This window comes from Papaver somniferum, unplaced genomic scaffold (assembly GCF_003573695.1).
Source record: "Papaver somniferum cultivar HN1 unplaced genomic scaffold, ASM357369v1 unplaced-scaffold_7, whole genome shotgun sequence".
Classification (NCBI taxonomy): domain Eukaryota; kingdom Viridiplantae; phylum Streptophyta; class Magnoliopsida; order Ranunculales; family Papaveraceae; genus Papaver; species Papaver somniferum.
In genome coordinates this window covers 366,798-382,781 of record NW_020649859.1, presented here as the reverse complement: position 1 = coordinate 382,781, position 15,984 = coordinate 366,798, and the positions used below count along the sequence as shown (strand labels likewise).

At 34.0% G+C, this 15,984-nt stretch overlaps 1 protein-coding gene across 1 annotated transcript; it reads left to right on the top strand.

Moving 5' to 3' along the window:
* Positions 1-770: 770 nt before the first annotated feature.
* LOC113343933 (protein BONZAI 1-like) lies at positions 771-12,189 on the top strand. The gene is made up of 17 exons (XM_026588024.1): positions 771-825; positions 6,564-6,787; positions 6,883-6,933; positions 8,012-8,169; positions 8,338-8,413; positions 8,656-8,712; positions 8,924-9,088; positions 9,186-9,326; positions 9,446-9,510; positions 9,593-9,689; positions 9,784-9,898; positions 9,988-10,064; positions 10,177-10,314; positions 10,478-10,633; positions 10,718-10,831; positions 11,125-11,224; positions 11,870-12,189. Exons 2-17 carry the CDS (start codon positions 6,647-6,649, stop codon positions 11,950-11,952), a joined length of 1,734 nt encoding a protein of 577 aa, XP_026443809.1. The 5' UTR covers positions 771-825; positions 6,564-6,646; the 3' UTR covers positions 11,953-12,189.
* Positions 12,190-15,984: the final 3,795 nt, after the last annotated feature.

Below are 15,984 nucleotides of genomic sequence, written 5' to 3'. Positions count from 1 at the left end.
GATAGAAATAACCAGTGCCAGTTAGAGAACTAGATTAGGTTAGAACTGGGTTTCTTATTTCCCATACAATTCATAAAGATAAACAAACATTACAAGTCCTTTCCAAATCGTGGAAAGATTCAAAGTATCAACAGAATAATCGTAATGCAAACTAAACAATTCAAGGTATGCACAAACGAACAAAGCATGAGTTTGTTAAACATAAACTTTTGTAAGAGAAACAACAATGGTTACAAAAGAGTTAAATGTATTCCCACCTGTTTTGATGACAAGCCACGCCTACCACGAGATCCACGATCCACTGGTTCATTCTTTGAATCGATCGTTGTTAATAAAGACTAACTGCTAATCACACAAAAACTCTAAGAATCTAACTAAAATGGCTCACACAAGAATCATACAAGTCTATCTAATGGTTCTAATCCCAAGTCCACTAAACTCGGCCCATTAGCACAAGGTCTGGCCCAACTGGGTCAACTAACGGTCACTGACTGTCAAATAGTCAACTAACAGTCCACCCCGTGGACGTAGACAAATGTCGATCCACATAAATCTTTATGTTTCTTGATAACTTAGTAGCATTTACATTATTATTGTTTTTCTTATCATTGCTATTGATCTTATCTTGAGCATCTTTTATTACTAAGCATTATCAATTCAACTGAAATATCATTACTTCTTAATGTTGGATTTTCTGAACTGTTCATATCACGTAGATTATGGAAAAAGTAGTAGCCACAATAACAACGTCGACATATAATGATGCAGTTGATCTCTTCATATCAAGAGGTTCATCAGGAGATAGCATTAAAATTCAGGAATCAGGTATCTCCTTTAAATGTTTTTTAACAATTTTTAAAATTTTAACGCTATCGTCAAAAAGTGGTCGGTCATGAAACTCGTTTGTTTTCTTATCATCCGTAGTGATTATTTGCTGTTTTTCTTTAACATCCATTATCGAAAGGTGCTCTCCCTTTCTACCTTAAATTAAAAACACTTGGGTAGCTTTTCCGAGATGATCACGATTCAAATGACAAAAAAAAAAAGATCAACAAGTAGTAATAAATAAAGGTAAACTAGCAATCTGATATCTAAGATCGTGATTTGCCACTATCTGGTGGAGAAACAACATGCATGTTGTTATCGTATCTCCCATTTTGTTTCCACTGTTTAGATGGTGACTTGCCAAATACCAGCAATTGGGGAGGCGGAAGTCTCAATTTTTTTTTGTTTCTTCTGACGCATACGATTTTAGATTTCCATTTGAAATAAATCCATCTCGAATAATAGAGAATGAAAAATAAACAAAAGTCTTCGAGCAAGTCTTAACTACACCGACCTCCACGTCATCAATTTAACTAATTTTTTGATTTTAATTATTGTTTAAAGTTCAAACAAGCAAACATGGAAAAACAAAACTAGTCTACTCATGGAGCATCTCCAACAGAAGGTGTAAAAAATCCTACGTGAATTTTTTATTTAGTCATTTATTTATGAGGTCTACACATAGAGTAGATATAAGACATTATTCCTAAATTATCATCTCCAATAGTAGAGAATTTTAATACTTAGAGTTTTATATGTGGAAAAACTTAAAATAATTTAAAAATCTAAAACCGAAAAAATTATAACAAAAAAAAAGATTTAAATGAATTATTGAAAAAAAAATAGGCAAAATATATATGACTCGGAGGTCATTATGAAGGTCTAGATATGAATTTTTCTAAGACCTTTGTATCTATTTTGGGACCCCTCCTACTTTTTAGGACCTACTGATGGAGATAAATTTAACCTAAATGAGGGTCTAAAATCCTAATTCTTTATATTGGAGATGGTCTTAGTTTTTTTTGAAAAAAGAATGTTATATTAAAGAGAAAAATATTTACAAAGCCAGAACAAAATTAATCACATACATTACATGTGAATAGCAGTGTCCCAATGAAAAAGAATTTGATTTACAATAAATCCTCTAAACACCTCATTCTCAAAACACCACAAAATGATAGTGTTCATAATGAGCAGAATTGTCTCATCAACCAACTTGTGTCTACCACCAAACACTCTTGAGCTTCTTTCCTTCCAAAGATGCCATAAAATAGCATAGTTCACCATCCACCAAATTTTCCTGCATTTGCCTTGTAAGTTATTCATACTCCAAGACTCAAAATGATCCAAAATAGTTGCAGAGAATGACCAAGACACCTTAAGAGCCTTCACAAAGAAATTCCAGACCTCTACAACATAAGGACAGTGCAAAAAAATATGATCTGCAGTTTCATCCACTTGTTGACAATACACACATAATTGCTCTGCATATTCACACCTCTATGACTCAACATTGTTAATGTTGCAAGAGAATTGTGAAAGTTAGTCCACATTATGAAGCTCACTTTAGAAGGTATGTTCTTATTCCAAAGAAATTTCTCAAAACTACACACATGTTTATCCTCCAACTGCATATTGTAACATTCCTGCACTGAAAATTCTTCTTCCATTGACATCTCATTTGCCTCTGGAACAAGTCCTAGATCATTACATAGGCTATCCCACTGCAGCTGCTCTTGTGCACTCAGTCTTCTTCTAGAGAAGCACTGTAATATCCCATCAATCACCATTTCAACAATAATAGTATTCTTGTTATAAACAACCTTATAAATGACTGGAAATGTGTCTTTTAATAGACCATTTGAAGTCCATTTGTCCATCCAAAATCTAATGCTTTCCATTTCCCGGTTTAAAAGATAAAGCATCATTTAGAAATCAGCATATTTCAAGATATTCTTCCATGACCCCCTACCTTGAGGTTTTGCATCATTACTTGGCATCAAACTTTCACAATTATTCTTGAACTTTTGCTGCACTATTCTTCTCCAAAGAGCTTTCTTCTCCTTAGCATATCTCCACATCCATTTTTCCTTCAAAACCTTACTAGTTAATCTTAAACTTTTAACACCCAAGCCTCCAAACTTTCTTGACTTACAAATCTTTGGCCAGCCAACCAAACACATTTTCCTCTTGTCCTCTTTTGCATCCCAAAGAAAATTCCTCATTAATTGAGTAAGCTTCAGTTCTATACTTGCTGGCATATGTATAAGAGATAAAAAGTAAATGGGCAGACTATCAAGACAACTCCTTATCAACACCAGCCTCTCTGCTTTGTTTAAATATTTTTTCTTCCAAGTTGCCAATTTCTCCTTCATTCTCTGAATCACCTCCTCCCAAATTGAGACATTTCTAGAAGTAGCTCCTAATGGTAATCCCAAGTATTTTATAGGAAGTTGTTCCACTTTACATCCTAACTCCATTGCCAGCTCTTGAATTATGTCATCAACACCAACACTAATCAAAGAACTCTTCTCCAAATTCAACTTCAACCCTGTAAGCATTTCAAAAGTATTAAGGATAATAAGCAGCGTCCTCATCTCCTCCATGTCTGCATTAATAAATAGCAGAATATCATCTGCAAACTCTAAGTGAGAAATCACCAAACCTTCCTCCATTACTTGAAACCCATTAATCTGTCCTCTATTAAAACTTCCACCACTAACAAAAATAAGAAAGGTGATAAAGAATCGCCTTGCCTCAATCCTTTTGAGGGTTTAAATTTCTCAGTTAAACTCCCATTAACTAAAACAAATATATTAGTTGAAGAAATGCACCATTTAATCCATGAAATCCATCTCTTTCCAAACGCATGTTTTTCCATAATGCAAATTAAAGTTTTCCACTTAATGTGATCAAAAGCCTTCACCATATAAACTTTGCACAAGACTTCAGGCTTCTTCTGCTTCAATCTGCCATCTATACACTCACTTGCAATCAACACCCCATCCAATATCTGTCTGTTCTTAATGAAAGCTTCTTGAAAGTCAGAAACCAATTTAGACATCACAATTTTAAGTCTATTAACAAGTATTTTAGAAAGGATCTTATAAGCACTGCCGAACAAACTTAAGGGTCTAAAATCCTTTAGATCACAAGAATCTTCTTTGGAGATGCTCTTAGTTATAATCATCTATAAATCTTAGGGATAAAGCCTTAAACCATTCAAGATTTCTCAAATATAATATTTCTCAAAAATGTATAAACTTTCATAAACAAAGTTCTAAATTATACCTCTATGTACTTTTCCTCCGAGATGCATATTATAATAGTGGTTTGTTGTAAGCTCTTTTATTCTCTATGCTCATCTTGCCTTGTATCTTTTGTGGGGCCATCTTGGAATTCTTTCTTATTTATTTTGATCCTTGGTTTTATTGAAAACAAAAGAAAAAAGAAGAATTAGAGGTAAAAATTGATGCAACGATGCATAGGGATATTTAATGAACTCGCACCAAAAAAGGGTTCATTTAGAAACCTATCAGAAATTACATGAAAAAGTGATAGAAGTTCATAATTACCAAGAGAGTCGGGTTTGCTTAGTGATTCACATGATTACATTCTACACATGGTTCACATGATAAGGTTTAAATTTGCAAAGTAAAAAGAAAAGAAAAAGATTAAAAAAAAATAAAAAATCTTGAAGATTCATGGAGGTTGGAACCGACGATTCGTGGAACCATGAGTGACTCGTCCAATTTTTAATGCCATCCATTTGGTCATTATCCTAAAGGGGGAAGCAACCTCGAATTTGATAACGGAAACTGGAAGATGACGTATCAGTTGAAACCTTTTTAATTGACGGTTGCCAATCCGACTGGACCAAAATGTCGTAAGTTTCCTTTTGAAATTAAAAGCAAAAATATTGAAGATGTAGGCTTCGCAGCAACTACGAGATGAGTCGGCAAACCACCTTTTTAGTAGTTGCTGGATCGCAGCTGATATTTGAAAGCATTTTTTAGGTTTGCTTGATTCAACATGATTTCCTACCTACACAGTGATGTAAGTACTGAAGGACTGGAAGCTTAAATTCAGTTTGAAGCCGTTAATTTTCATCAAGTACTGCCCACCTTTTTCAACGTGGTCTGTTCTTTGGAACGAAAGGAACACCACGATGTTTAGGGGAGAAGCCACCACTTATCAGAAGATGCTTATTAACATTAAAGCAACTCTTTATACATGGTCTTCTATGTATAAAGAGCAATCTTTTCTTTTGATGATTTTGACAACATGTAATCACATATACTGACTTTTGTACTTCTTGTATGTTTTTGTGCTTTCTCAGCACTCTTGGTATATATTTAGCTGTTTCGTAAAAGAAATTAAAAGCAAAAATAGATTAGACAGTTTTTTCTTTGGTATCAATTTTGACACCTCTGCCCTTCCCGACTATGTTACTCTCATTTATCATACACCAAAAAGAATCACAGTACGTTGTTGAAGAACACTCAGTGAACACTCATGCACAGTTGTTCCTCTTCATTTCCCATCAATCCATAGATTCCTCAACCATGCAGACTCATCATCGTCTCCTATTTAACAATCCCAGCATTTCCTGAACAATCAAACTTACCTGATTGTCCATTAAACATACCACAAGAACTCTTTGTTAGTATTAATACAAATAGAGAATTAAAACTAACAACAACAACGGGAAAGATAATTAATCCGCACTATTATTTTATCAAAATTATGTTGACATGTTCTTGCAGCTTGGCTTTTCTCAGCTTATTCAGATACATCTTTAATTTAAATATATCTTCTAGGATAACTGCAGCATCATATGATGAGTACATTCATATGATTCATTACCTATATTACCTGATGATAATTCAGATAAAGCTTTGAAAGGTACAGAAGTTGAGTTGATTAAACCTTATGTGATTTGGTTTGTTTGCTATATTGGGATTAGTTTAGCTCCTTTGAGTTATACCCAATAAATCAATTCAGGTACTACTTCTTATTATGAAAACTATATATTTTCCTTTTGGTCTGTGGAGATGACGCGGCTATGGCCCTGCTGTGAATAATACTTACCAAGAAAAATAAAAAAAGTGGGAAATTTTCGAATTAAAAGAAAAACGCCATTTAAATGGAAAAAAAAGGGGGGAAATTTCGAACTAAATGAAAAACGCCATATAAATGGTACCTATTTCCTAGCTAAGTATAACATCTGACATAACTTGTTTTAGTATATTGATTTGAATTAAGATGAAGCAAGAATACTTATATTTAGTCCATCAGATCAAAACAATTATGTGTTATTACGGAAATGAATGATGGAACCACGTTGATGCATAATGATCGAGTTGCTTCTTGCCGAGTGCTTCTTATTAGAATTCGAGTATCTCTTTCAGCTTAAATTTTAAAATTTGATAACCATCATCATCCTCTTAGGGAGGATGATTCCAGGATATTACCTTCGAGTCCGTTATTGGTCGTAACTTTTTTTTCTTTCTCTCCCTTGCCTTCCTTTTTCTTAAATATCTTGCCTTTTCTTTTTCTTTTTCTTCTTTCTCTTTTGCCTGTATTGTTTTCTGCATGGGTGGTATAATTGGTTCGGGCCCAATTTGTTTTAACAATGGAAATTTTGCTTTATCGATCAGAAAGAAGGAAACAAAAGTCATTTAAAAGCTACATATCCCCTAGCTAACCATAACCTGTTTTGGTAAAACCTTTTGAAGAAGAAGAAGAAGAAGAACAGAAGGAAAGAATACTTACTTTTAGTCCATTAGAACAATTGTGTTGTTGTTGTTGTTGCTGCTGTATGGGGAATACTGTAACTGCTCCGGAGACAACTCTTCCGGAAATGAATGTCAGAAATGGCGACATAACCACGTCGACGCATAATGATGCAGTTAGTTTCTTGATGAACAGAGGTTATAAAGGAGATTTCCGTAAAATTCAGGTATTTTTTTAAAAAAAAAAATCGATTTCGGATTTTATCACCATATTATCCTCTAGTCGAACTAATGATCTATGTATCTATCATTTTTGTTTCAGTTGATATTATCTGCAGAAAATTTACGTTATGGGCGGGAATTTCTTTCAAAGGTAATGATCTATTATTTATTGTAATGACAGACAAGGAAACATATCAACGTCAGATATTATTTGATTTGATTGAACCGAGAATCCGAGATCCTCTTTAGATTTGTTTTTGTTTTTGAGAAGATAATAAAGAAGCCGATCAGAAGAAAAAAGAAGAAAGATAATAAAGAAACTATTTTACTGTTGTATTAGGATACGTCGTACTAGTAGTAGGTCGAGAAGAAGAGTTTTTAGGGAGAAAAGTAAGTAATGCTCCCTTGATTTTGGAGTTACGTACCCCTCGGATTTTTTTTTTAATTGCCAAAGTTAACTTTTTTTAATAAAAAGAGCCTACCGGAAGTAGCAAGAAAAAGATGCAACCGACGACCCTACTCAAAGCAAGAAAAGAACCGACGACTCTTTCCCAAACTCTAACAACATGTTTGTTGTTTTGCACTTCCCAAATATCGGCCACTACATGGGGGTCATCGTTGAAGCTTGTTTGTTTTCTTATCACGCGTAATGATTTTCTCATAAAAACAACATGATGATAGTATTGTTTTTGTTTAAAAAATTGTTATATGGTACATACACATATCACACAATCTAAGCTTAAATAAATGGTAATTGTTTAAGTTCAAGGATGATGAAGTAAATAATTAAATAAAAAAGAGAAAGAAGAGGGAGGATCTGATAAAGATGACTCTAGCTGTTCTTCTTTTTCATCTTCTCCATCCTTATTTTTGTGGTTAGGGGTTTTGGATCTTCACTATTTCCCCTATTTTATCAAAAGAGAATGGATGTATATATCAGTGGTGTTTCAATAATTAGAATGGGTGAACGGATTTATCAAAGGGAGATAAATATTTCATTTGTTGTTTTTTCATTTTTGTGTATCAGGTGAATCTTCATTTCATAATACGATTTCTTATAATTTGGAGTTATATAGTTTGATCTTGTTACTTACTACTGGATATTGCAAATTTGTGCTAATTATTGGTCTTAATACAATTTAATGTTCTTGATTTCTTAATTTGGAGTCGCTGTATGTTTCATATTTGTACTCCTGGCAGACTTACGTTTTGTGATACTTCTCTTCTAGTGTAAGTGTAACCCCATCGCAGTAGTATACAAGATAACAGATGCTGATACACTCGAAGAAATTGGCCGCACAGAGGTGAGGATGAATTCAAGAAACCCTGTTTGGATGGATAACATTTTCTCTTTTCATATGATTCGCAGGGGAGCAGATACACTGGTGTAAGTGTTCCAGTCTTTATAAATGTTTAACTTGATCATGTGTTTTGAATTGGATGGATGTATTATATTTTGATTCTAAATTTATGGTCCTTAATTAAACGCCTAAGGGATTCATAGGAAAAGAGAATTCTCGTCTGTTTACTTTGCAATGTTTATATTCTTTTTCAGGTTTCGTGTATATCATGTAGACGAGGAAGACTTCCGTTTGTCTGGAGATGTATACTCTAGTTTTTCTACTTCAGAGGTATCACATATTGTTCTCTGATTTTCTGATCAAAAAATGTATGGCAAAGTAGAAACACCAATTCTACTTTTTCTTAAGTTGTTTCACATTCCTTCATTGCATACACCATATACTTGCATTTTTGCATTTCTTTCGGCAATATGATCATCAATTAGAAACATGCCTATTTTGCCAAATTTTGTTCTTAGGAAGACATGGTAAATTCTTGAAATGTTTGTCTCATTAGTGTTGGGTTTCTGCAGATGCTGAAACTGAAAGAGAAAAACCTCATAGGAGAGGCTACTTGTGTTCAGTTAGAGGTAAGTTACTTTTCAAAAAGGGAAATGCGTTCTGATATTTGTTACTCAACGGATGAATCTGCACTGATCTAGACGCTACATAATGACATTGATTTGATATATTGCTTCCACATAATAAAAATAAGAGAGAAGAGATATTGACACAGACACCAAAAGAATCTAAACCTATTGCTGGAGACATTTACATTGTTTTTTTGTTGTTTTGTGGTAGCTTTTTGAACCGCCGAGGCGTCTCTGTTCGGAACTTTCACTTCAAAAAACACAAGGAAGAGGGACACTTACTGTCCGTCTGGAGGAAACAGTTGCTGCAAAGCAAGTTGTTAAAATGGGCCTCCGCTGTTCCGAGTTCAAAAATAAGGGTTTTAAGTCTACAAGAGTACGTACTTTTGTTATTTCCATGAGGTTAATCTATTTGTGATAAACCATTTATGTTTTCTTGACTGTGATTTTGGTTCCCACTTTTGTCCTCTTAGGGTCATTTCTTACGAATTTTAAGATCTAAAAATGGTGTTGAATCTGTTGATACCACAATCCATGAAACTGAAGTGGTGATGGAAGATTCAAACCCTACTTGGAAGCCTATACGTCTGACCACACAGAGCTATCAGAGCAAGGCTAGTATATTAGTTTTGGATTTTTCTTATTTCTATTTCTGTCACTCTTGCCATACTTCACCAGTCCTGGCTTCTACGTACTAAACTTGATTGCAAACTGATATGTTGATATGATGCAGGAAACCCACTTGGTGATTGAGTGTGTTGAAGCCAATAGTAATGGTAGGAGTCAAGCGATTATAGGGTAAAAAAAATTCTGCATACATGTTTTCCAATATTCATTTCGGACACAAAATATTAAAATTACGTTTACATTGGTTCATCAGCAAACTCGATACGTCGGTCACAAAATTAAAAACTCTTCGCGACGGTTCAGTAGGTCAAGATTTCTCTATACCATCACCTCATCAGGACCCACTTAAGGTTTGTCTTGGCATACCCTGCAACTCGTATCACACTGCTTGGAACGGATTTCTGTGATTAACTCAGCTAATTTGGTACAAATATTCCTTTGTAGAAGCCGACAGCACAATTGTTTGTGGATAATTTTGTCGAGACTACACTTCTAAGATTTTCCAACTACATTAAGAAAGAGTCAGAGCTAAAGTTTATAGTTGCTATTGATTTTGCAGGTACCAGATTTTACTGGTCTTTAAGATGGTCAAATTCGCTTACTTTTGTTATTGTAGTTAACCGGGTTTTAATTTCTCTCTTTGTGAAGCTTCAAATGGAGATCCTAGTCTCCCCACTTCGTTGCATTATATTAATCCCTCGCGGAAAAAGAATGCTTACCAGGAGGTGAAAATACATCGTTTGAGTATACTTCATATGAGATTGACATCCCTAATATGTTTCAGAAACATGAGTTAGACTGTTGATGGTTGCTCAATTTTTGCTGGATTTTGCACAGGCTTTATTTGAAGTTGGGAATGTGATCGAGTCCTTTAAGTCTGATTCATGTATTCATGTATGGGGATTTGGTGGGATACCAGTTGGCAATGTTGGATCTGATTGGTTTGACTCAAATGGAAGTGCTAGTGAAACTAAGGTATGTCTAAACACAATAAGGACACCTGTGAGCTCTAGTTTTCTATCCTCAATTTAATTTTAAAGGCACGTCTCAGAAAAAGTTCATCTTATGTCTTTTACACACGCATTTATGCATTGGTCTTTTGTTTTTCTTGTTGACCCTGAAAAACATATACTTTCAGGTTAAAGGATGCAAAGGCATCTTGTCTGCTTATTCACGTGCGGTACAGGAAATTAGACATGGTAGTAGTCCTGCTGCTACGTTTGGGCAAATCATAACAAAAGCTTCCAGACTCCCGGGAGATCAAACTAAGTACTCTGTCCTAGTTATCATCACTGTAAGTAGAAGAAACTCTTCCAATCTATCTTTTCTTTTTCCCCAAGTCCTTGCTTAACTACTGGTATATTGTTTTACTTTCTAGGCTGGTGTACCTGCTGATATTCAGGATTCTATAGATGCTGTAGTGGGGGCTTCTGATTGTCCGTTATCGATTGTTATAGTAGGTCTAGGTGGTGCTGACTTTGAAAATATGAAGGTAATAATATAATTGCTGCTGAAACATTGAATTCATTTTAAATGGCAGTTTATATACTTTTGAACACCATTTTCTTTCCGTTATAGACCCTGGAAATCTTTTCATATGCAACCACGTGTTCAATACAGTAATTTCAGTATAGATGAGTGTTCATATCTAGTTAGGACAAAGAAAAGTTAACCCTATTTTGAGCAATGACAAACATCTGGTCGTTATTATTAATAAAATGCTTCATATAATATAAATGCTTCGTATTTATAGCATATTTATCGCTAGCTTGTACTGCTGGGCAGTTGTTGGATGCCAACAACAGAAGCGGACCCTTACGCAGTGGAACTGGAAACAAAGCGGAACGTGGCATTGTGCAATTTATTCCATGGTGCCAACTTCAGGGTGAGTACTCTTCTCTTAGTTCTTTTGTTTATACATTATGAAGTTTGATTTGGCATATACAGCTAATATAGGGTTCAAAAAGTATTTCAAGTAAATACCTCACAGAATAACTACCGATAACATTCCCTTTCCCTGCACCATATTAGTTCATCGTATATCAGTAGAAACTATGGTGGTATCATTTTCATCACATTCTTTAAACTGACCCGCCTAATTTATTGGATAAGCTGGTGCGATATTATGTGTTGTCCAATAGTTGTTCATAATGCACAGAGCTTCCTTAGTTGTCAGTTCCTCGACAATCTGAAAATCATCGAAGTTACGCAAGTTTCATTCTTCTGATATATACAAAAAATGCACATAAAAAGGATGAAGTAATGATGCACATATTTCGAGTCATAATGTTGTCACTCAACTTTGTATCACTATCCCTCATCCACCTACCAAATTGCCAACATAGATCTAGGGATATTATTGCCATGTAGTTACGAGGAAGTTTGACAATCAGTTTAGGCATTTTGAACATTCTCAGATTCTCTCTAATATTTTCTTTTGTACCTCTGTTCAGCATATTTTTTCTGTGTACTGAATCTCTCTGTTGCTAATTAAGTTCTTGTTTTTTAACTACGATATTTCTATGATCAGGTGGTCAGATCTCTATTGTTAACAAGCTCTTTGATGAGTTTGCTCAGCAGCTTTCCACTTATTGTGGAAACAAAGAGAAGTGATCCGACAGTTGAAGGCTCGGACTCCGAGATAGTGTTCAATTTGCTTCATTGATTATGAAAATGTGTGTATTCTCCAGTGACCCTATAAATATGTTTTGGCGAGTCTCAATTCGGTATAATGAGTTATGATCATATGATGTGTGCATTGTTATTGAAAGATATTGTGATGAGTTTGATTTTTAACTGTTAGCAGTTACTCAACTCATTTAGTTTGCGATATGGCATTTGTTCCTTAATAACGATTTAGTAAATTATCATTATCTTGTGTGTGTAGACAGTTTCTGAATTCCGATAAATTTTTTTTACTCAACTAGCTGAAATTCAAGTGCCGGTAACGATCAGAGCTTTTGACTTTGGTACTTGTGGTCACGGTAAACTACACTCCATAATTTCTGCTGTATTTTTTCTCTTATGAAAAAAAGAAAAGTATCTACCAGTATATCTTAGGATCCTATCTTGCAATCCTGGGCATAGAGGTAGGAAATCTTGCAATCATAATCTGCAAAACCAACAAATTAATTTTCAACAAGTCCTCAAATAATGGAACTTTAAGCGTTATTCATCAGTGTTTTGTGGGAAAAAAAAACCCACGGCTTTTCTTCTACCTAGCACCACAAGAAAGTTAACCTACTGTAGCGCCCAATTAATGGTTATGACATAAACCCCTACTAGTGCCATGATAACCTATGTATGAAGAAGCTTATTCCTACTCCCATTTTGTATTACTGCAGCAAGAGACTATACATTTTTGCCACACTCTTTTCATATTGCTGCATTTTTATGGCAATAGTCTCACTTTACAGCATTAAATTTATACCTTTTAGCTGCACTTGAAAATTATTGCGACTAAATTTTTTCTTTAACAACATATATATTGAAGATGTGACAATGCATAGTGTAGCAATAGGTAGATTTTCATATAATGTAGAGATCTTGCTGATTTCTTTTTTAGCCCAACCTAAAGTCGGGAGATTTTTCTTTTCTAGTGCATACTATACAAGATAACCTCCAAGTTAATGACATTTTTACTTTCATCAAATCACATTGTGCTTCATCTACCAAATATGTAGAATTAACAAAAAAATAATAGACCCTTACGGGACAAAAATATAGAGAAAATAAAAAGAAAAGAAATTGGAATGGAGAGTTTGTAGCTGCACATGTTAGGGTTCCCATCAAAAGGAAGAAACCAACAAAAAAAAAAAGGGGAGGGGGGAAAGAAGTGGCGTTTAAATTATAAAAATAAAATAAAAAAAAGGATAGAAGTGGCGTACCAACGATTGGTCTGTACGCCAAAATTTCCTACCAACAACAAAGTCATTTGGCTACATCGCCTTTTCGTTTTTTTTCATTTGGCTATATCTTGTAGTGGTCGGCCTAATAGAATATACTATAATGATATATACCTTAAGCTCCTTAAACAACTCACGAAGCATTTTTAAGAACAAATGGTTTCAAAGTTGGGATATTTTTTTACAGTTAAGTGTGCAGAGATGGGGCTATTCAAGGATGGGTGACCTCTCAAAAAATTGTTGCTGAATGACCGCGCCAGTGCCCGTGAAAAATCTCACACCATTGGATGGCCATAGTGGCTAAATGGCGATATCAGTGGTAAAGGTCTGTTCACTGCAAATTTTATTAGAGCCGACGACGAGTGACATGTCGACGGCGAAGAATACGTTGGATGGATTAGGCCAGGTACTGGTCTCATGAGTAACATGAAACGTCGAAGATTTGTGCTTGTGTATTACATTTCTTGGGACGACTCCAATCTAAGGGGAGAGATTGTAACGCCCAGTATCTGGAAGGGTTGTCGTTATACGTAATGATAAACCTTAAACTAACATGGAGGCATTTTAAGGGAAAATAACTTTAGAGTTGGAGAAAGAGCTTTGTAGTTTAGCATCTCGGTTGAGACCAAATGGATGACTGACCTCTTAGGAGACAATTACTGGATGACTGAGATGGCTAATTGGAAACAATATCGTGGAGATTTGGGTTATTACAATAAATTTTGTTTTCTCAAGTTTTTATAAATCAGCCATCCGTGAACCAAAATTCTGATCCGAACTTGGTTCATATTACAGGGCCAACGGTCCATCAATGTGCGGTCCAACTAGATTCCTAGGGTTGTATATAAAGGAAACTATGTAATACTTATACCCTAATCTTCTAATCAGATTGTTCTTTTTCTTCCTCTTATTATCAAGCACGATTGAACCTCTATATAAGAATATTCTAGGGACTATAGAAAAATATTCTTATATAGAGGTTATTCTTATATGGAGGTCTACCTTGGAAAGATTAAAATAAAATTGTTATACGTACGTGTACCTAGGAAAATTACATATATGAGTATAGAAAACACAAAAATCTAGTACAAATATTGTTTAGTTTACAAATATGGATATATGAAGTTTGACATGTACCACAATCCACACAAAACTCAATCTCGGGACATGGAAAATGTGCAAAACAAAATATCAAACCAATGAGTAAAAGGATATCGCAAAATAGTTACAAAAATGTCTTCATCTTAAACTATGATGTATGCTAATGTCCATATTATCTACTCCCTCCGTCCTAAATTAACAGTCCGCTTTGACTTTGTCATGATATTAAGGAAATCCTATAAAATGTCATGACTAGCCCTTGACTAGCCTATTTAATGTTATGTTGTTACCAAAACTAAAATTATTAGTGTTAAAAATTCTAAATTGGATAGTATTATTATTTTAGGAAATATTTTAAGAAATAAAAGCAAATTATACTGCTTTTATTATGAAATCCACAATTTAAGAAATTTTTTTATAAAAATAAGTAAGAATAAGTAGAAAGTTTATTAGGAATTTTATAACTATCCATAAGTGTTTTTATTTAAAAAAGGAATGACAATTAATACAAAGATATTGAGCAAATTTTTTTCCTTATATATGATGATAATATTTAAGATTTTGAATAAAGTTTATATTAAAAATGATTTTATGATTATTAAAAATAAAGGATATATTTGATAGTTTAAGGGAAAAGTATGTCAATAAACAGAGTGAACGGATAAAAATGGACAGACCAAAATAGAAATTAATACAGATAATTTAGGATAGATTGAGTATATTTTAATGTCAATTATTCTTATATGGAGGTAAGCTCCTTAACACGGGACCAGAAAAAAATATAACTTATTCCAATATGAAGTTTATTCTTAAATGTAACTTGCCCAAGTCGGGACCAGAAATTTTTATTCTTATATGGAGGTTATTCATATATGTGTTCTTATATAGAGGTTCTACTGTATTAATGGTCAACTATAACAGATATAGGGAGTTTAAAGGAAAACGAACTCACTATATTTTTGGACAAGGTCATATCATAGCTAGACGTCAACATTAATGGCAACAAGAACTTTTCCAATTTTTCTTATTGTCTATCTTTATCCAATCGAATTTGTATGGTTAGATTATATATTTTGCATGATTTGATCCTAAACTATTGTCTACATGATATTTGACCGATATTATATTAGCTAAAATAAAAAAAATAAAAAATTGCGAAGAATTATGTCCATTTTATGCTCTTATGTATTGAATAGTATATCATTTGCATGAGATTGAGATACTCTAAAGAACTTGAGATATACTCAAAAGTACTTGAGTCATAGGGATCATCTGTACACTATTGTAAGGACCCTCAAACTCGTCAATGCTATTTGACTGGTCTAGCAGTAATCAAGAGACGATTTAGTCGCTAATGAATCGATTAGATTAACACGAACGTTAATTAATATAAATTAATCTAACAATAATATAAATACGAAATTAGCATTATCGAATAGATCTCGAAAAGTTATGCACAATGGACTACTCGAATGTGTCATTCGGATACCGGACGAAGAAGATAACATCAGAGTTATACGAGGGGCAAAATAATCATTGTGTATCTAAACCTACTGGGGTTTCCCTTATCCGTTTTCTTGTGTTCCTTAGTAAATCTAGTTGCCATATCATCATCTAAGCGTGTCGATCAGAAATCATT